Genomic DNA, 21,654 nt, shown 5'->3' on the forward strand with positions numbered 1-21,654 from the left:
GCGGCCATATATGTGGGTTTATTTTTGGATTTGATTTTGATTCCACTGATTTATTTTTTTTAAATCTTTATATCAGTACCACAGTTTTGGCTACTACAGCTCTATAGTTCATGAAATCAGGTAGTGTTAAACCTCCAACTTTTTTCTTTTTTGTAGTTATTTTAGCCTTTCTAGGTCCTTTGCATTTCCATATGAATTTTAGAATCAGCTTGTCAATTTCTACAAAAAAAGCCTGCTGGGATTTTGATTGTACTGAATGACATTCTGTCTTGTTCCTGATTTCAGGAAAGAAGCATCCAGTCTTTCATCATTGTCAGCTGTAGATATTCTTCATCAGATAGAGGAAGTTTCTTTCTATTTTGCTGAAATTTTTTTTGCATGTATTTATATGATGACAATTGTTTTTCCTGGTCTGTTAATATGGTGAATTACTTTAATTGATTTTCAAAGGTTAAATTAACCCCGAATCCCCGAGATAATCCCAGGATGTATTAACCTTTCAATAGATTGTTGAATTCAACTTCTTATAATTTTGTTTAGAATTTTTTCATGTATGCATGAAAAATATTGTTCTGAAGTTCTTTGCTTGTAATGTCTCTGGTTATGGTGTCAGAGTAATGCTGGTCTTATAAAATGAGCTGAGAAGTATTGCCTCCCCTTCAGTTTGGTAGAAGACTTTATATAGAATTTGCACTATTTCCTCCTTAAATTCACCAGTAAAACCAATCTTTCCCTCAAGTTTTTCCTGAGGAAAGTTTTTAACTACAATTTGTTACCTATATATATAGATACAGGGGCTATTCATTTTATCTCTTTCTTCTTGGGTAAGCTTCGTAATTCTTATCTTTAAAGGAATTTATTTCATGAGATTAATCAAATTTATTGACATATGAAGTTGTTCATAATATTCCATTATCCTTTAATATCTGTAGTATCTACAATGAGGTCACCTTTCTTATCCCTGACAGTGGTAATCTGTATCTCCTCTTTTTCCTGGTTAGTCTGCCTACAAGTTTATCAATTTTATTGATCCTCTCAAATAACTGGCTTTTTGTTTTATTAATTTTTTTCTATTGTCTTTGTTTTCTATTTTATTGATTTCTCTCAAATGTTTATTATTTCCTTTCTTCTATTTACTTTGGGTTTAACTTGTCCTTTTACTAGTTACTTAATATGTAAGCTGAGGTCTTTGATTTGAACCTTCTTTTAATATAGATGGTCAGCAATATAAATTTCCCTCCAAATACTGGTTTAGAATCCACAAGTTCAAATTTTATTTATTTATTTATTTATTTATTTATTTATTTAGTTAGTTAGTTAGTTAGTTTCAATTTAAATTCAAGCTAGTTAACATACAGAGTAGTCCTAGTCAGAAGTAGAACCCAGTGATTCATCTCTTACATATAACACCCAGTGCTCATCCCAAAAAGTGCCCTCCTTAATGCTCATCACCCATTTAACTCATCCCTCCACCCACCTGCCCTCCAGCAGCCCTGTTTGTTCTCTGTATTTAGGAGTCTCTTATGGTTTGCTTCCCTGTTTTTTATCTTATTTTTCCTTCCCTTCTCCTATGATCATCTGTTGAGTTTCTCAAATTCCATGTATAAGTGAAATCATATTATCTCTGTCTTTCTCTGACTTATTTCACATAGCATAATGCCCTCTAGTTTTACCCACATTGTTGCAAATGGCAAGATTTCATTCTTTTTCATCGAGTAGTATTCCATTGTGTGTATATCTATCTATCTATCTATCTATCTATCTATCTACACACACACATTTTCTTTATCCATTCATCAGCAAGTTCTGAAATATGCTTCCATTCAGTTTGAAATATTTTTTAATTTCCCTTTTTACTTCTTCTTTGATCCTTTGGTTATTCAGACATGTGTTGTTTAGTTTCCAAATATTTGGGGATGATATATCTAGAGATCTTTCTGTTCTTAAATTTCAAACAATTTCATTGTGGTCAGAGAACATACTTTGTATGACTTCAGTCTTTTTCAATTTACTGACTTGTTTTATGCCACTGAACATGGTCTATCTTGGTAAATATTCTGTGTGTACAGGAGAAAAATGTGTATTCTGCTGTCATTCCATGGAGGGTTCTAAAAATGTCAACCAGATCAAGTTGTCTGATAGTGTCATTCAAGTCTACTATATTCTTGCTGCTTTTCTGCCTATTTATCCTGTAAGTTGTTTAGAAATGGGTATTGAAATCTCTATATTGTGGCTTTCTCTACTTTTCATCATAGTTCTATCAGTTTTTGATTCATGCATTTTATTGTGGCTAAATATATATATAATTTATCATGTTAACCACTTTTTAAGTGTATAGTTTAGTGACATTAAATACATTCACATTGTTGTGCAACCATCACCAGGGTCCGTCTCTAGAACTTCTTCATCTTTCCAAACTGAAATTCAGTACCATTTAAACACTACCTCCCCATTCTCCCACCCCCCACTCCTGGACACCACCATTCATTCTATTTCCCATCTCTATTCTAGGTACTTCATTTAAGTAGAATCATACAACATTCGTTCTTTTCTGTTTGGCTTATTTCACTTAGCATAATGCCTCAAAGTTCATCTACGTTGTCTCCATAGAGTTTCAAGTTCTGTTATTAGGTGCATAAACATTTAGATTCTTATGTCCTTTTGATTAATTGACCCTTTTATTATTATGAAATTGCCTTCTTTACTTCTGGTAATAATCTAGTAATAGTGCTCTGACATCTACTTTGATATTTATATAGTCATTCTAGATTTCTTTCACTAGTGTTTGCACATTTTGTTCTTTTTATTTTTTCATACTTAAAGTGTGTTTCTTGTAGTTAACATATAATCAAGTCATACTTGTTCATTTAATCTGACAATCTCTGCTTATTAATTGGGGGTATTCATACCATTTAAATTTATTATAATTATTGATACCGTTATGTTTGAGTCTATCATTTTATTATTTTTCATTTTCCCATTACTTTCTTTTATTTTTCCTCTTTTTCTGCTTTCTTTTTGATTAATTGACTAATTGTTTCATCTCCTTTATAGGCTTATTAGCTATAACTCTTTTGTTCTTTAACTTTATTGGTAGCTTTAGGATTCAGAGTATACATCTTTTATTATCAATCCACTCACTTCACATATAGTATAAAAACTTTTCAATAGTATACATCTATTTCTCTCCTGGTTTTTATACTATTGTGCAAAGCATTATATTTTTACATATGTTACAAACACCATTAAACATTGCTATTACTTTTGTTTCAAATAATCAACTGCCTATTTTTGAAAATGAAGTTCAACTGAAACACAAGTATTTGTTTATATATTATCTAAGACTGCTTTAATCTACAGCTGCAGAGATGCATAATGATGATAAAGGCTATATGGTCTACAAAACTGGAAATATTTAATCTGTAGTATGTATTACAGAACATTTGATGACATTTTGGTTTTAAAAAAAATCAATTATGGGGTGCCTGGGTGGCTCAGTCGGTTGAGCATCCCAATTCTCACAGTTTGTGGGTTCGAACCCCGCATCAGGTTCTGTACTGACAGCTCAGAGCCTGCAGCCTGTTTCAGATTCTGTGTCTCCCTCTCTCTCTGCCCCTCCCTCACTCATGCTCTCTCAAAAATAAATAAACATTAAAAAATTTTTTTAAATCAATTATATTTTATAAAGATTTAAATGATGAGTTAAAAGTCATATATTTACCCATGTAGTTACCATTTCCAGTGCTTCTTAATTTCTTTATGTAGAGTTGGACTTCTTGTGGTACCATTTTTAAGAGAAATCGTAAATCCTTTACAACTCGAAGGCTGTAACATTTCTGGTAGTGTGAGTATGCTGGTGACAAAGTGCTTTATCACTTGTATGTCTGAAAAAGTTATTTTGTCTTTGTTTTTAAAATAATTTTTCATAGTAAAGAATTCTATATTGACAGCTTTTTTTTTTTCAATTACTTTAAAGTTATCTTCTTACTTGCATTGTTCCTGCTGAGAAATATGTCATCTGTTTTTATATGTTTTTGTTTTCTGTTTTTAAGATTTTTACTTTATTACTGATTCAAGGAATCCCATTATAATATGCCTTGGCATAGGTTTTGTTTTTTTTTTTTTCCCCCATGTGCCTGTGCCTTCATTGGACTTGGGGGTAAATTTATAATTTGGAAAGTTTTTGGCCATTATGTTTTCTATCTTTCTTTCCTATCTTCTTCAGAAACTCCCAATTATTCATTTAATAGGCCACATGAAGACTCACAGCTCACTAATGTTCTTTTCAATTAAAATTTTTTTTTTCTTTTTTGACTCATTTTGCATAGTATATACTACTATGCCTTCAACTATATTAATCTTATTCATCCATGTCTCATCTGCTATTAATGATCTAGTGCATTTTTCATATCACACATTGAAATTTTTACCTCTAGAAGTTTGATTTGGGTATATTTTATATCTTCCACATCGCCACTTAAAATCTGAACATATGGAATATAGTTATAATAATAACTCTTAATGTCCTTCTCTGCTAATTCTAACATCTGTGTAATCTCTAGAGTGGTTTAAGTGTCCTCCTCATTATGGGTCATGTTTTCCTGCCTCTATATATGCTTATTAATCTTTGAATGCAAGACATTGTAACTTTTACCTTGTTGAGTGCTAGTTATTTTGGTATTTCTAAAAATCTTGAGGCTTTTTCTGAGATGTGGTTAAATTACATAAAATTTTTTTGGTATTTTTGGCTCTTGCTTTTATGATTTGTTTGGCAGAATGCATCAGTATATACTATTTACTTTCTACTACTAAGACAAGACCTTCCTGAGTATTCTTACCGATGCCCTGTGGATTAAGTTTTTCTAGTCTGTTTGATGGGAACATGCACTATGGACCTGTGTTGAGTACCAGGCACTGTTCTCTTTTATCTTTTAAGATGACTGTTTCCTTGGCCTTGGGTAGTTTCCTTATATACATGTACTAATCAGAATTCTGAAATATACTCAAGGGAACATTCTCCAGATATCTGGGGTTCTCTTTGTATCTCCTTTTACTCCGGTACTCTGTCCTATGAAATCTAGCTACCTTGTTCTCCTCAGACTCTCAGTTTCATCTCCTCAGCATGGGATTCCAAAGAGCTCCTCCTTTGTTCCTCCTCCTTATGCTGTGACCTAGAAACTCTCTCAGGGTAATAAGCTAGGGTCATCGTATGGCTCACTCTGGTCCCTCTCAGGAATTACTAATTTTTATTGTTTGATGTCCATGGTCTTGGAAACTATTGTTTCATGTATTTCATCATGTATTTCATCTCTACCCACCCCCCCCCCCAGTTGTTTCAGGCAGGAAGTAAATCCAGTCCCTTTTACCCCATCTTCCCTCTCAGGAATTACTAACCTTCACTGTCTGATGCCCACTGACTTGAAAACCATTGTTTCACGTATTTTATCTCCGCCCCCCCTCCCCCAGTTGTTTCAGGCAGTAAGTAAACTCTGTCCCTGTTCCTAAATCTTGGATAGAAGCAGAAGTCAGAACTTTTTTCTATTGTCTACCTCTATGTGGTAACCACAGAGGGCCAGAAATACAAGGGCAGGCTTGTCATCTTTTTTTTCACAGGACTACATTAGTTTGTGAATTCTTAAATTCAGATTAGTACGCAGGAAAAGTAGGAGTCCTTACTTATGCCTCCTCAACTGAGCCTTGCTGTCGAATTCTGCTTTTACCAATGTTCTGTTCCAGTGGTAATCTATCAGATACATGCTCAGCTATAACATGTTAGTCCTCTAATTCCTATTTATAATGGTCTTTCTGTTTTTTTAGATTTTATTTCTTTTTGTTTTCTTTTGCATAAGGCTCTTTAGTTTTGGGAGCTCTGGAAGAATGAAAGGGTGAATGATAGGACTACCTAACATTATTCTTAACCTCTAACATTAGTCACCCAGAACCTTCAGATTTTAGAAAGAGGGAGAACATGTGTGTATGTGGGGAGGAGGGGGTAGAGAGGAGGGAGAAACAGAACCCAGAGACAAACGATGGAAGCACAAGAAAACGGATGTGAAAAGTATGTAAGTGGTACCTTCATGAGTGGTTATTAGTTTGAGTGAGGGCAATAAGCATTCTGATTGGCTGAAATGTATAATCTCCCAACTTTCCTCATAAAATTAGTGAAGTGTGGAAGTATGGGAGAAACATCAAGAAAAGAGAAAGTGAGTGTGATTGGCAGAAGTATAGGTCATTAAAATTAATGACAGGGTGGTGAATCACTCTAAAAGCAGAAAGGAAAATGATCTTCAAAAACATATAGGAGTATAAGGTCAAGAATTCAGAAGGGAGAAGCAAATAACACCTGATATGTAGTACTGTGGTTACAGAAAGTAAAAGATATGGACATTTCTATTGGGAGAAAGGTGTTAGCAGTATTACAGTAATAAAATCATAAGAGGCAAACAGCCAACTGTTTTATAATATTGGCTCCTGGAGTTTCATTAATAGCAGATGTCAGTTTCCACATGTATGTGTTATGTGTTTGGGTATATATGTTAACAACGAATATTTACTGACTGGAAGCTATATACACTCTTTGTGGAAGCTTCAACATAGTTTTATGCACTATTGCAAAAAAAAAAGCAATGACCATGTTTTGCTGATACACTATGCAAGATGACTGAATTGAAGCAGTCTCCTTCGTTATTGACTATACGATGGCACATGTAATTATAAGACTCCTTAATTCTATGGTAAAGCCACTGTATTACCTTTTACCAATAAAAAATGCACAAACACATATAATACACTACTTTGTTGGTGAATATCATGCACTGGCAAAAAGTAACACTGATTATCAACGCACAGAAGCCTGCATACCGGATGTCTTTGGAGATAGTCATCCACTTGTTGCTTCAGTTTAACTCTGCGTGCATCAGTGAGGTCTTGAAGTCCTTGCCAAGGAGCAAACAGTTTCTTTTTCTTACGACACATTGCTAGGAATTTAAGAGTCTGGGGCAAAAAAAGAGTTGTAATTTTTCATTCCTAACTAATAGAACTATTTTCTTTTACAACATACAGCAGCAAACATATTACAAGTTATTAACTCTGAGTGTGTATGAGGAGAGGGATGGGATTGTGATGGGAGTGAGGGAGGAAAATGATTTTTTAATGATATTTTCTTGGAGTGTTTTAATCTTTTACAAGGATATATTCATGTATTATTTGTATACAAAGCAACAAAGAGGAAAAAATAGGAAATGAGTTCTCATCTCAATTCTAGTCCCTTATAAACTGTATGATTTGAGACATAGTATAGTAAGCAACCAGGAGGAAAAAACTGGAAGTAAGCTCTTGTCTCAATACTTGTCCCTTATAAACTGTGTATGATTTTGGGAAAGTCACTTGATCTCTACAGAAAGGGATCTAGGTCTATAGAAAAGACACCCCAATTCTACTTAGACTACAAGAATGTGAGGATCAAAGGGATAGTATGTACGAAAAAGCTTGGTAAATGAGGAAATACTATAAAATTATAAAGTATGGGGCTACTGACAAAAGTACTTTCTTAATTTTCTTTCTCATGTCCTTCAGAAAGAATTCCTGGTAAAACAAGAAGTCTTAAAACAGGCAAGATTTGGAAACAAATTTGAAATTATTCTGGCCAATTTTTTTCACTCTTCTCCCCTCCTTGTATTTTTTATTTCATCAAAGTTACATATTCACATTGCCTTAAGGAAAAGGTTGGCAAATTATGGCCCACAGACCAAAGCCAGCCTGCTGTGTCTTTTTGTATGGCTTAAAAGTTAAAAATGGTTTGTACTTTTATATGTTTAAAAAGAATATATTGACTTGTGAAAATTATATGAAATTCAAAATTCATTGTCTACAAATAACATATTATTGATGTTTCATGCTTGCTTATGTATTGTTTTCAGCTTCCTCTGTACTATAATTATAGAGCTGAACAGTTGCAAGACTGGCTCACAAAGTATAAAATATTTTACTATTCAGTGCTTTCCAGAAAAAAAAATCATTGATGTAATTCTACTGTTTAATGTGGCAGTTTTATAAGAATTATTATTAAAAAAAACAACTACAGCTCTCTGCCCCCACCCTCAAAGACAACTTTAACTCTTCCAGCTTCTTCTTTTGAAGAAGCTTCTTCTTTTGTTTATCTTCATCTACTTTTCTGCAATTTTTCAAGTATGGGTATTATCTATCCACCTTCTTCTATAGCAGATAAGGATTTAGCTTAGCTCTCTTTCACTGCTTGCCCTCCCACATATTTTCCACATCCCCAAACATCCAATATTATTGTAAATTTAGTTAAATCAATGTGCAGTGCTTACATAATTATAACTACAAAAAGGTCATTCAATTTTGAACCATATAGTATATGATTACTTTTCCTTTCTTGCACATTTTTTATTTTCTGTAGAATAAATAAGTGTGTTGTTTTCCAATGATTACTTTTCTATGTACTTACCCCTGATCATGCATCTAAACTCTGTCCTAATGCTTACTTAATACATTAAAACATATCAGGCATTCTATCAAATTTGTTTTCTGGGATATACATTTTCTGGAGCTTTCTGACCTGCTCAAAACTGGATTGACTGTTCTCTATGCCTGATGCATGTCATCCTGAGATCTCCATTCACCATCATCTTAGCGACTCCTTTTCATCTTTCCTTTGCACGTTACTATATTCCACATTGTCTTTTTTCTTGTTTTAGAGACTTTGTGATACGTGAAAATTCTTTAGTTTACCCTTATCTTTAACTGATGGTGCAGATGATATAGAATTCTAGTAGGAAATCCTTTTCCCTCCAAAATGTAACAGCCTTACTCCAATATATTTTAGCTTCCAATGTTGCTACTGAGAAGTATGTGTGTCCCCAGTGTAGTTCACAGTAATGTAAAATAAATGTGGGTGTATTTCTGTCCTCGTTTTAGACATTTAGTTAGCCCTTTTAATCTAAAACTAATGACACTGAGTTCTGGGAAATATTGAATTATTTGATTACCTCTCCTCAGGTTTTTTTCTGTTCTTTGTTTCAAATGTTTGAATATTTGACTTCCTGGACTGGTTTTCTTTTCTTTTTGCCCTGCTCTCTGGATTTCCTAATTTTTTCCCCCCTAGTCCTTTTATTATGTCTTTCATTTTTTCTTCTGCCAATTTTTCTTCTATTTGTTCCCCTTTATATAGCATCCTGGTTTTGTTTCATGCATTATCTTCTCTTAGCTCTGAGGAATTACCAGATTTTTAAAAAGTCTTCTTATCCCTGCAATATCTCTATTTCCACCAAGTAGTTTTATTGTTTGTTTTGGCTTCAGCTTTTCTCAGATATTCAGTGACACTTTGAGCTGATATTTAAGAGTGAAAACTAAGAAGTTGTTAGAAATTCTGGGCTGGTGGGTAGGCCTTATCTACTGTGTATTTTAATATAAAACTACTGACCTGGGCTGTTTCTTTGTGGAGTACCCCATCGTGAGCATACTTGTAACTCTTCTCAGATTTCCCAAAGAAAATATTCTCAATCTACTGTTTGCAAGAGATAAGCCTGGCTGATGGCACACAGGGACCTGAGGGCGTGGTGAACAGAGCTGGAAGTATTCTCACTCACTATATAAAATTTCCCTAATATCCCTGTTTTTAGTATGTTACTGGAGCCTTCAACTGTGCTTGCATCCTCCTGTTAAGAGACCCTCTCCCTTGTATTGTTCCCTTTACTTGATTCTTCTTCCTTGCTTCTCCTTCTCTCTCTCTTCTACCTCCTGCTATTAGCTGGGAACATCAGAGTAAAGGTACCAGAACAGCGAAATTTCTGTCCCTAGATCAAAAAAGCCCGCCTTAACCTTTTATTTCTTCATTCTTTGCCACTTGAGGACTCTCTGAAATTGTTATTTATCTTCCAGTTTTTATTTATTTTCTCAACTGCTAAGGGTTTCTCTAAGTGTTTTTGTGGTCAGTCTGTGATGGATTTGTATAATAGTGCAAAGTACTTTTCTGCTATAATTAAGTAGCAAGCACTACTATCATTCTGGCTCTAGAGACCAGACACCATCAACCATCACCTTCCTTCTAACTTTCTTAAGAGATGAGAAAGCAAGAGAAGAAAATCATGGAGCTGTTAAAAGGGAAAATGCAGCTAACTCTTCAAACTTAATTTCAACACTATACCACTACAAAGAACTCCCACTTATTATCTGGGTTAAAAATGTGTAATTTGAAATTAGCAAGTTTACATAGGGTTTTTTCAATTTCCAATTACATGAGAAACAATGCCTCTCCTTTTTCAAAAAAATAAGGAAGGGAGAAAGGCAAAACATAGTTCTGGCCTTTTCCTGCCAAAAACACTAAAAAGCAGCTCCTCCCAAAGGACAAGTTCAAGGAAATGATATTCCTACTACTTTCAGTGAAACTAATTAATTATTCCTTTTTTTTTCTTACTAAGATCAATAGTAGTGCTAATAAAAATATAATGGAAGTCACATATGTAATTTTAAACTTTCTAGTAGCCATATAAAAAAGTAAAAGGAACAGTCAAAATTAATATTTTGCAAATACTGAGCTATATAAACATACTATATATAACTCAATATATGTAAAAGATATTGGCACTTCAACATATATTCAATATAAAAATTATTAATGAAGTATTTTACACTCTCATACTAAGTCTTCAAAATGTGGTATTTTACACTTATGGCACATTCCAATTTTGACTAGCTGCATGTCAAGTACTCAGTACTCACATGTAGTTAGTGGGTACTGTATTGGACATAGTCTATACATAGGTCTTTAGTATGTCTTAAAAAAGGATGCTTTGAAATGTAGTAAAATGTGTTGTTTACTGACCACTGATTGCCTTATCCTAATTTTCTCTACTACTTTCATTTCCCTCTCTGTACTTCATAATGATTTGTTTCTCTTTTCCCTCTTTGAAAGGAATTCTCTTCCTACCTTTTCTATTTTTGGCTAGCTTTGCTTTGACTTCACCATTATTTCTAGTAGTGAGCTGCAAAGAACAAAACATGACCTTGACCCATCCCTTTTTGTCTTACAATGGAGACCTGTATTCCTTCTTTTGGGTGGGGGAGACATGAGGCAGATATGACTAATCTTTTTCCTTTTATGCCAAAAAAAAATTGTGAAAGCCAAAATGACTTTGCCTTCATAGCTGTCAGATATCCTCCTCTATAATGACCTCTGTGCTTCTTTCTTTAAGGAACAGTGGACAAACTGGGGTATCTCATTTTAGAGTACAGGATCCTTTTATAAAATATTGGGCTTATCTAAATTGTCAAAGTAGTAATTCAATTTCATAAGGTCCTAGTTGATTCTCTGACAGAAAAGAATTTAAAAAGGAGGAAGCCATGAGATAAAAAGTACTAGAAAGCACCCAAGGGTTCCTCCCCTAAAAGAAGTATCTCCAACATGGATATCCATAGGTTCTTAGATGGCCTTATGTAGCAGAGGGTAAAAAGCAGGTGTGAGTGTTGTTTGGTGATGGTATAGGATTGTTTGTTGCAGACAGAGCCTGACATCACCCAAAAAGTCTGAGGAAGAAGGGGGCAACAGAAATCTACCTACTTCTCTTTCCTTACTTACTTACTTTTTCCTATTTTTTTTAGTACTTACTCTTTCCTATTTTTTAAAGAGTGGTTTTTAATTATCTTTGTAAGAAGTTAATCATGGAGAATTAACAAAGAGACTATTCAAAATTTATCACTGTAAAAAACTGAAATTAACCTAAAATTCAACAATAAAGTATCATAAAGATAACTGCTATAGACCCGAAATCCTATAGACCTGAAAGTTAACAGGTATAAGCAAATAACAGATGTTAGGAAAATTGGTCACTGAATGAAATAAATAGCCTGTTTGCTATACTTTTCCAAGGCAATAAAATATTACTATGCTCCAGATAAATCTCAGGAAAATTATCATTTAAGAACACCATTCTATAATTCAAGAATTACAGCGATCCAATTATATCTAATATATTATCTGTACATTAAAAAAATAAAATATGATGTGCTGAACTGGTACAGGCTTTGCACTTTATAAAATACTTTCCCAAAAATCAGGTCATCTGACTCACATAACAATTAAGCGAAAAAGGTACGGTAAACATCCATTCATATGCCAAGCACATGCTGAAGGCTGACAACAATAAATAAGAGTTCCTTACCCTTCAGGAAGTCACAGGCCAAGAAAGAAAAAAAAAAAAAAAAACCGAACAAATAACACTGCAGTATGATAAATGATGTTCAAGGTTCAATGGAAGTACTAAGGACTGGGTGTCTAAATCAGTTTGTCCAGTGGTAAAGAGGTTCTTATTTTATAGAGCTAGAAACTAAGACTCAGAAAAGCTCCGTGACTAGACTTTACAGCAGGTATATCCAAGGTCAGGTTTGAATCCATGTTTTTGCTTCCTAATCCAGTAATCTTTTTACTACATTAGACTCACTGCTCTCTGAAGTGTGACAGCTGCTTTATACTCCGTGAGAGATGGCCTCTGTTGGCGAAAAATTTTCCTTTCCCTGTACCCTCTCCAGTGTTTCTGGATAATCAATGCTGATTTCTCTTCTATTTCCCGATTATGTTTTTCCACCTGACCTAGAAAGATGACACACACTATTACAACATACTCAACTACTATGCTTTTTCAAGTTCTGGAATCAGGACAATGATAATAACAACAATCTTACGGTCTTTTTATTTGTTTCTTTAAATATTGTTCATTAATTTCCCCAATTTTATTATTTTACAGTAGTTCTAACATAGTAGGAAAAAAAAAAAACTCCAAAAGCTTTCTCAGATTATGTCGCTTCTTTTAGAGAAAAGATTCATATAATTTTTTTGTGGCAAAGTAATGAGAAAAGGGTTAATATTAATAATCCAATAGTAAGAATATTTAGAAAAAAGAATCCCAAGTACATAGTAGGAATTCAATCCATACCACAAGAGGGAAAAGGCAAAATGTGTGTATGTATTAACTACTCTGTGTACTTCTAAATTTCTCTTATCTACAGATGACTTTTTTTTTTCTTTCTCAGACTCGTTGTACGTGAGAAAGAGAAAGAACTCTAGGGCGTCTCACAGATGGGAAATTGAGTGGATTGTTGGTGCCATTATCTGAGAAGGGGAATACAGGGAGAGGAAATTGGTGGGGGAAGTGGGGAGATAATGACTAGTTTTAGGATGCCTGTGGATATCTAAGTAAAGCTATCCAATAGAGAACTGGCTACAGAGCTGTGCAGTCCAATATAGTTGACACTAACCACAAATAGCTACTTTAAATAAAGTGAAATTAAAGATTCATGTGCTTGCATGCACTAACCATATTTCAAGTACTCAATGGTCATGTCTAGCCAGTGGGAACCATATTAAACAGTGCAAATAAAGAACATTTCATTTTGTAAAAAGGTTTATTAGGAAGTAGCTGGTTTAGAGCTTGGGAGGGTGAAGATGCAAACAAGATTTGAATGTTCACTCAGTTGGTAATTGAAGCTATAGTTACGGATAAGATACTGCAGAAAGAGCAACATGAGAGTGAGGAGTAAAGATGGAACACTATGAAACATTTATATTTAAGGGAAAAAATGAGAAATAAGAGGGTAGTGGAGAACACTGGGAGTGAGTGGTAGGAGGGGAAGGGGAAGAACAAAAACAATCTTAAAACCATTCCAATTCCCAGACTGTAATATTAATCTCAGTTTAGTGTATCAAAGGTGGTAAGATGTCACAAGGTTTATACTGGTGTATGAGTAAAGTTCAGATGCCAGAATGTAGCAATATTCAAACTCCTTACTTAGGGTCAAGGGGATTCTTTCTCTATGTCTCTGAAAGCTATCTTTAAAGCTATCACATATTTTTATGTTTCACTAATTTATCCAAAAGATACAAAAACTAGTTGAGAGACTGTTCATCATCAATAATAGGCCTTAATCAGAAAAAATAGTAACTTTTTTTTTTGACTCGAGATTTAACAAGGTTTACCTGGAAAAGGGAGAAACAGGGAAACGCTCCAAATTAAAAGAAAAAAAAAATCAGGTAGCGGGAAATCTGGCTCATTAAAAGATGCTTTAAATATTTTTACACTTAGAAAATTGACATTGCCACGCACCTGGATGAACTATTTCAAGCATACTCAGCCGTAATTCTCGGGACAGTCTCATGGCTCTCTGTCTTTGAATGTGCAACTGTAATCTGCGATCCTCTTCTTCCTTCTGCCTGTCTAGCTTTAGTAAGATCTTGCTTCGTTTAGATCTGTGACAGAAACAATAAGTACCTTATACGTAATTTTTTCATAAATGATGCACCCATTTAAGAAGTATATGAAAAAATGTTTAACCTCACTAGTAATTATATATATGCAGCCTTGTTACAACTGTAACAAGTTGAAAACAATAGGGAACTGGATAAATTACTGGCTCATTCACTGAACAGGATTCTATGAATAAAAAAATAAAAAATTCAAAATTTTCCAAATTCAGCAACTTGGGAAAAGACCCAAATCTAATGTCAAGTAAAAATAAAATCAGGATATAAAAAACATTCCAAATTGTGTTAAAAATACATATTACATATATTAAAAAAATTTCAATAGCAATTTAACTGCATGAAATTATGAATGATTTTTATTTTCTTCATGTTTACCTATTTCTCAATTAATTGACTAATAACATTTATTATTAGAACCAACTATGAAATTTTCATGTGGCCACAAATACTTAATTAGTATTTGTATATTATCTGCTTTTATTCACCAAAATTTGTCCTTAGCCATTTCTGTCCAGTTTGCTTCCTATATCACTATGCAAGGAGATCACAAGTATTAATCTATAATAAATATACTCAAAATGCTTCCAGAAAGAGAAATCAAAAAAGGATTAAGAAGAGAAGAATACATTATTTATTTTACTTCTATAGACTTAATTTGCTTGTGCCTCACTCAAAAGCATTTGTTCTTAGATTCTTTTTCCAGAAATGAGGTACCTTGGCTATAGCTTTGTAGACAGGCAGACTTCAAAATGGTATAGTTATTGAGAGTTATAATGGTTTTTAATTCAGTTGCTTTTGGAAAAGGAAAAACAAGCATAAAGCAATTTAAAAATCTCTTAAAACAGAAGAGGAAAACTCACAAAATTATTCTGATAAAATTTTTTGTGTGTGATTTTTGCTTATTTTCTTTGTATTCCCTAACTGCTACCAATTACAACTTAAGGGTTTTTTCTAGTTGTACACTTTGTCAAGAGTCAAAGGTCTGTTTCAAAATGTCTTTCTTATTACCCTATTAAGAAAGGTAGAGAAGACCTCAAGTTCATGTGTGCCAAAAGGAGAAGGGGTTCTAGAGAGGATGTAGGGTTAGCTAAATAGTTTCTAAGTGTCTTTTCCTCTTTCCAAAATTTGGAAATGAAGTAAGGGATCTTTACGTTCTCAAACAATGCTGATGTAAACTTGCCTCTCCTATAGAACTCTCCCTGCAAAATTGTGGGTTGTATACAGCATATAAGTAAGGACATTTTGCCCTTTACCTACTTATGGAGGATAAAAGAGAACAACTGTCCCTAAACAAAATCTCCTTTTAAACTGTCTAATTGTTTATAGATTATCATGTTTAACATTGCATTATCATTATTTTAAATTTACTATTAGTATAAGAAACCTAGTAATCATTAAAACTGAATTGCTAGGACATTTAATCTGTCAGAAAACTGTGTCTGGGTAAAAGCTTAAGCATACAGGCTATAAAATATGGCAAAAATGAAAAGATTCTGGTGTGTGCAGAAGTAAAACACAGAAATATAGTAGAAAAGTGAGGTTCAGTGATTGAAATGACAAATGATAAATATGTGTTTCTGGATTCACATGCTTTATTCATGTTTGAAAACATTTATTAGGAATTAATGTGATTTTGAATTTGAATGTTTTCCTCCCACTTAGGAACATTCTAGTTAGTTACTAGTAGCTACTTACTCTGTAGTTCTAGTTAGGAGTTCCTTTAATCACTAAAAAATTTGAGTACTCATTTAACTGGTTTCTTTGTAAGAAAGAATAGGCATTTGACCATCTGACAACTGTACTGCACTTCTATAAATGAAATGACCGATCAGATATATTTGCAAGATAATTTATATAAGTACATTCCATGATCTACATTTAATCAACATGAATCTTTACCATCAAAGAGTGACCAAACGATCTACTGCCAAAATATCAGGAATTCTCTAGGAATTCCTCTTTTGCAGAATAGTAAGTATGAACTAGGGGAACACCATATGAGTTCATGGCCAAAATAGTTGATGGGCTCTGTTCATTAACTCAACAAATATTTATAAAGAGTGATTGCTGTCTGCTTGATACTGCAACTCAGGCGAACAGAGAATAGATAATATTTCTGCCCTTCAGAAGCTAAATTTCAAGAAGTTGAAAGGTAGCAGAATATGCTACTTTGGCATAAAGATTAATTTTGAGCAGGCAAATGAGAGAGAGGCAAATGAGAATCTGCCAGTGCAGAAAGAGTCTTTCCAGAGCATACTTTATCAAACTAAAAGCAGAAGCCTCTCAGAAATGAAGACTGCTATAAATCCCCCCTCCCAAAGAGGTTTTATGGCTATGAAGATGGAAAGTTGGTGCCAAGATGGATCTAGACAAATAACCCACATATGCTATTAGTTTTCCAAATATATTTACCTTCCCATAATTTCCTGATGTTGGAAGCCTAAAACCCCTTTTGTTTTTACCTGTCACCTCTCTAAGAATTTATTATTCTTTGTTAAGATGCTACCCAAGCCCAAACCACTCATTGGAGTTACTCATTATGTGAGGTTTCTTCTGCAGGATGTGTACTGCACACATTAATAAACTGTTTTTCTCTTGTTAATCTGTTTTGTTTCCCTTTTTTGTCAGTCTAATTTTCAGAGCCCCAGGGAATGAACCTAAGATAGGTAGAGGAAACATTTTTTTCTTCCCCTACAAAGTGAAACAAGTATAATTAAGACACCAAAATATTGGGGCCTGGGTGGCTCAGTTGGTTAAGCGTCCAACTTCAGCTCACGTCATGATCTCCCTGTCCGTGAGTTCGAGCCCCGCGTCAGGCTCTGTTCTGACAGCTCAGAGCATGGAGCCTGCTTCAGATTCTGTGTCTCCCTCTCTCTCTGCCCTTCCCCCACTCACACTCTGTCTCTCTCACTCTCAAAAATGAATAAATGTTAAAAAAAAAATTAAAAAAGAAAACAAAGACACCAAAATGTCAGCACTATGATAAAGGTAGGTAGGTTGTGTGGTTTCCCAAAGATAACTGGTGCAGCTATTAGCTGCTTCAGAAAACCTTGCTGAGGAAAAGAGCACTTAACATTAAATAAAGTTTCTGACCATAAAAAATGATTCAGTAAAAAAGAAACCCCCAAGTGGTGAGAGGATGGGCAAAATGGGTGAAGGGGAGTGGGAAGTACAGGCTTCTAGTTATGGAATAAGTAACTAATAGGGATGAAAGGTACAGACAGCATAAGGAATACAGTTAATGGTATTGTAATAGCCTGTGTGGTAACAGATGGTAGCTACACTTGTGGTGAGCACAGCCTAAGTATAGAGTGATTTTATCACTACACTGTATACCTGAAACTAATAATCACACTTCAGTTTAAAAAAAAAAAGACAGTTCAAAAGGCATCTAACACAACATAAAAAAGAAAAAAGAAAAGAAACCCCTAAGAAGGCACATCAATAAGGGTATGACTACACAAGAGTGCCTCTTGCTGGAATTTAAAAAGCTCTGATGAATCTGGGTCCATAATTATGAGTGGTGGGCAGTTCCTTCCTCCCCAAAAAAACATGGGAGGGAAAAATTACCCTGAGATAATGACCTGACCACAAAGAGACAGAAATAACCTTTGCAGAAAGCTCAGTCATAAAGGAAGCAAGAAAAATTTGCATAAATTATTTCAACTAGTAAAAGAGGAAAGGTACTAAAGCCTGAACAAACTTGAAATTAAAAAATTAAATAAAACCCAAAGGTTAAAACTATACTTCAATCTGTTCTAAGACTTCAAACTCAAAATACTGGAAAAAAACAAACTGTTTATAACATGAGATTTAAATAATTTTGGCTTCACAGCTAATTTCTTTTAACGGAAATAGTTATAACTGGACTGGTTTTGTTATATAAAGCAATGCAGTTTCTATTTTAAAATAGTGTAACATTAATTAGAATCCAGGGGTGCCTGGGTGGCTCAGTCGGTAAAGCATCCAGCTTCAGCTCAGGTCATGATCTTGCAGTTCGTGGGTTCTAGCCCTGCATCCGGCTCTGTGCTGACAGCTCAGAGCCTGGAACCTGCTTCAGATTCTGTGTCTCCCCCTTTCTCTGCCCCTCCCCTCCTCATGCTCTGTTGCTCTCTCTCTCTCTCTCTCAAGAGTAAATAAACATTAAAAAAAAAAGAATCTATAACTACACTTTTAAGTGAACAGAATCAGCAATCCTGGGGTACTTTTAAATATAGATTTTTATATTACAAGAAAAAGTAGATGGGCGAATTTGACAACTATTGTGAGACTAAACATTAAAGGTCTGAATCCATGTTATGGGGGTACCTTTAAATGTAAGAGGGCAGAGAGCTGAGAATGATAGCAAGTAGAATTCATAAGTAATAAATACTCTGAGTTCACCACAGAAGGCAAGGCTATGCCAAGAACATCTCAGATTCTTGAAGAGAATAATATACATTGTGACTCTCAAAATATTCATCATTACCCATATTTATTTGACCAAAGAAATATTTTTAAAAATGTTTTTAAAGAAATTCATTGTAGGATACATAGTAAACCATGAGCAATGCTGGAATGGATTATAATTGCCTCTCACAAGTACTATTCATTTAATATATCTGTTTATCTAACTAGATTTGTAAATCTTCAATGGCAAAAAATGTGCCATATGTAGTTCCCCACTATCATTTTTTTAAGTTCCAGGTAATATGCTAAAAAAAAAACCAAACACCCTTTATATTATTTTAATCTTGGGAGGTACACAATTATCGCCATTATATAGATGGAGAATTTGAGGATGAAAGAGGTTGGGCAACTTGTCCAGGGTCTTTTAGCCCATAAATTGCTGAGGTGAAATACAAAATCAAGTCTGTTTAACTCTTCCAATACCTAGCATGGCCTCTGGCATATATTAGGCAATTGAAACAGGTTTAAAAAATTCATGTTAAAAAAAAACTCATGCCCAATATTAATAATCTATCTTTAACTCTTTTCTAAAGGAAATTTTCATCAATGATTTAAATCTAAATTTTAGCTCACTATTTAAAAAAAATTTGTAACTGAGAAATGCAGCTGTAGTTATTAAAAGACTAGTTTTAGTTCTCTTGAAAAACTGACTTCTGGAATATGCAAGTTTCACTTTAGTAAATGAAAATTTAGCTTTAAGTCTAAGGCTACATGAAAATCACCTTTGAGATAGCTCTATTTCATCACAAATGACTAGGAGCTAAGTCATTTACGTGTGTGTGTGTGTGTTATTCTTTCCATTGGCTCTAAGAATCTGGATGGGTCAGTCATAAATAATATGCTGTCAGTATTTTCACTTTTGGTCCACTTGAAACAAGGATGAATGACAAACTGTGTCATATCTAAATGACAATACCTATCTGTGCCATATTTACTGATAAAACTCAAGTGAACATACTAAAACCATTATGAACTCATACATGTTTTTACCATAATTACATATGAACAATTAAGGCACTTTTTTACTTCAAGGGTTAAATAAAATAATTGACTATCACTGCCTCTCTCTGTAGGCTTGGCCCACAAAAAATGTCTTATCAAGTGAGTAAGACTATATATTTAGTCCATCAGATTTTTGTCTTTCATTATGTCCTTTGCTTTGAAAGTACATCTAGTTACTGGAGTGCTGGTACTCAGAAATGTGTTTTCAGAACAAGAATGAAAGCAATAGTAAAAGAAACAGCTGGAGGAGCAAGTTGGTGGAGCAGGAGTATCCTGAGTTCATCTCCTTCCCCAGAAAATAAGGCTATAACTAAATACAGAGCAACTCTCTCTGAGAACAACCTAAAGATTAGCTATTCCACAGCTAAAGATATAAAGACAAAGCACATGGAGAAAAGTAGGAGAGACAGAGATGAGATCTGGTGCAGTGACCCACAGGGGGAGAGATGCCACAGGTATAGAGGTCTTCCCTATGCAGCAAGGGTTTCAAACCCGACATCAGGCTACCTTGTCCTGGAGATGTTCATCCAGAGAAGTGCCCATAAATTTCTGGCTTTGAAAATCAGTGGAGCATAATTCTGGGACAGCAGAGAGGCTATAGGAAACAAAGACTGTATTCTTAAAGGTCTCACGCACAAACTTACTTGCTCTGAGACCCAGCACAGAGGCAGCAGTTTGAAAAGTGCCTCAGCTATATGTAAAGGAAAGCTGAGTGATTTCCTGACTGATTTTAGGGTATGTGCTGGAGGACCAGGGATCTGTAAGAACTTTCTCTGGGAATGGAAGTACTGGTGGGTTCCATTTCTGATACTCTCCCATCTACTCTGTTAGCATCACATACCACTCCCCAGCGTTGCCCTGTGGACTCACCAGACCAACTGGCAGGTGGCATTGGCTGCGACTAGCACCTCATAAAAGCATGTTCTGCCTCACTGCATCCAGTGGAAAGCAATGGCCTGGACTGGAGCCCACCCAAACTGGCTGGTAGGGGGAGCTGTAGACAGCCCGACCCACCAGTGTGCCCACAACAGTTGCAGCCCAATCAAAAGGAAAGTGCATGAAGTCAACACAGGGGACACCCCTGTTGCACTTAGTTTTGGTGACCTGGAGAGGACTGTGCTTCTGGCCCCTCCAGGACACCTTCTACATAAGGCTACTCTTTGAAGACCAACAATTGATCTACCTAATACATAGAAACAAACACAGAAAGTCAGGCAAAATGAGGAGACAGAGGAATATGGTACAAATGAAAAAACAAGACAAAACTTCAGAAGAAGAACTACACAAAAAGTGTGATCTACCATATAAAGAGTTCAAAGTAATTATCATAAAGATGTTCATCAAACTTGGGAGAAGAATGGATGAACACAGTGAGAATTTCAACAAAGAGACAGAAAATATAAAAAAGAACCAATCAGAGCTAAAGAATGAAATAAATGAAACGAAAAATAAGTTAGAAGGAAATCAACAGCAGATTAGATAATGCAGAAAAACCAAAGAGCAATCTGGAAGACCATGTAGTAGAAACCAGCAAAAAGACTGAAGAACTTGAAAAAATTAGAATAGTTTAAAAGACTTCTGGGACAACATCAAATGTACTAACATTTGCATATTAGGGGTCTTGGAAGAAGAGTAAGAGAAAGGGGTACAAACCTTATTTGAAGAAATAGTAGCTGAAAACTCCCTAACCTGGGGAAGGAAACATACATCCATGTTCAAGAAGCACAGAAACTCCCAACAAGATTAACCCAAAAAAGTTAATACCAAGAAACACAATAATTAACATGTCAAAAATTTTGGAGAGAATCTTAAAATCATCAAGAGATAAGAAACTAGTTATGTAATAAGGGAATGTGCACAAGGCTGATATTTAGCAGCAACTTTGCAGGCCAGAGGGGAGTTGAATGATATATTCAAAGTTCTGA

At 34.6% G+C, this 21,654-nt stretch overlaps 1 protein-coding gene across 10 annotated transcripts in view; it reads right to left on the bottom strand.

Moving 5' to 3' along the window:
* IQCB1 (IQ motif containing B1) overlaps positions 1-21,654 on the bottom strand; it is a 64,296-nt gene that overhangs the window by 5,770 nt on the left and 36,872 nt on the right. For all 10 annotated transcript variants that reach the window (XM_043594288.1, XM_043594285.1, XM_043594287.1 and 7 more), the window contains exons 11-13: positions 14,121-14,263; positions 12,462-12,610; positions 6,862-6,993 (exon numbers count right to left, since the gene is read on the bottom strand). In XM_043594288.1, coding sequence (XP_043450223.1) covers positions 6,862-6,993; positions 12,462-12,610; positions 14,121-14,263 — 424 coding nt within the window. The remainder of the gene's footprint in view (positions 1-6,861; positions 6,994-12,461; positions 12,611-14,120; positions 14,264-21,654) is intronic.

This window comes from Prionailurus bengalensis, chromosome C2 (assembly GCF_016509475.1).
Source record: "Prionailurus bengalensis isolate Pbe53 chromosome C2, Fcat_Pben_1.1_paternal_pri, whole genome shotgun sequence".
Lineage (NCBI taxonomy): Eukaryota > Metazoa > Chordata > Mammalia > Carnivora > Felidae > Prionailurus > Prionailurus bengalensis.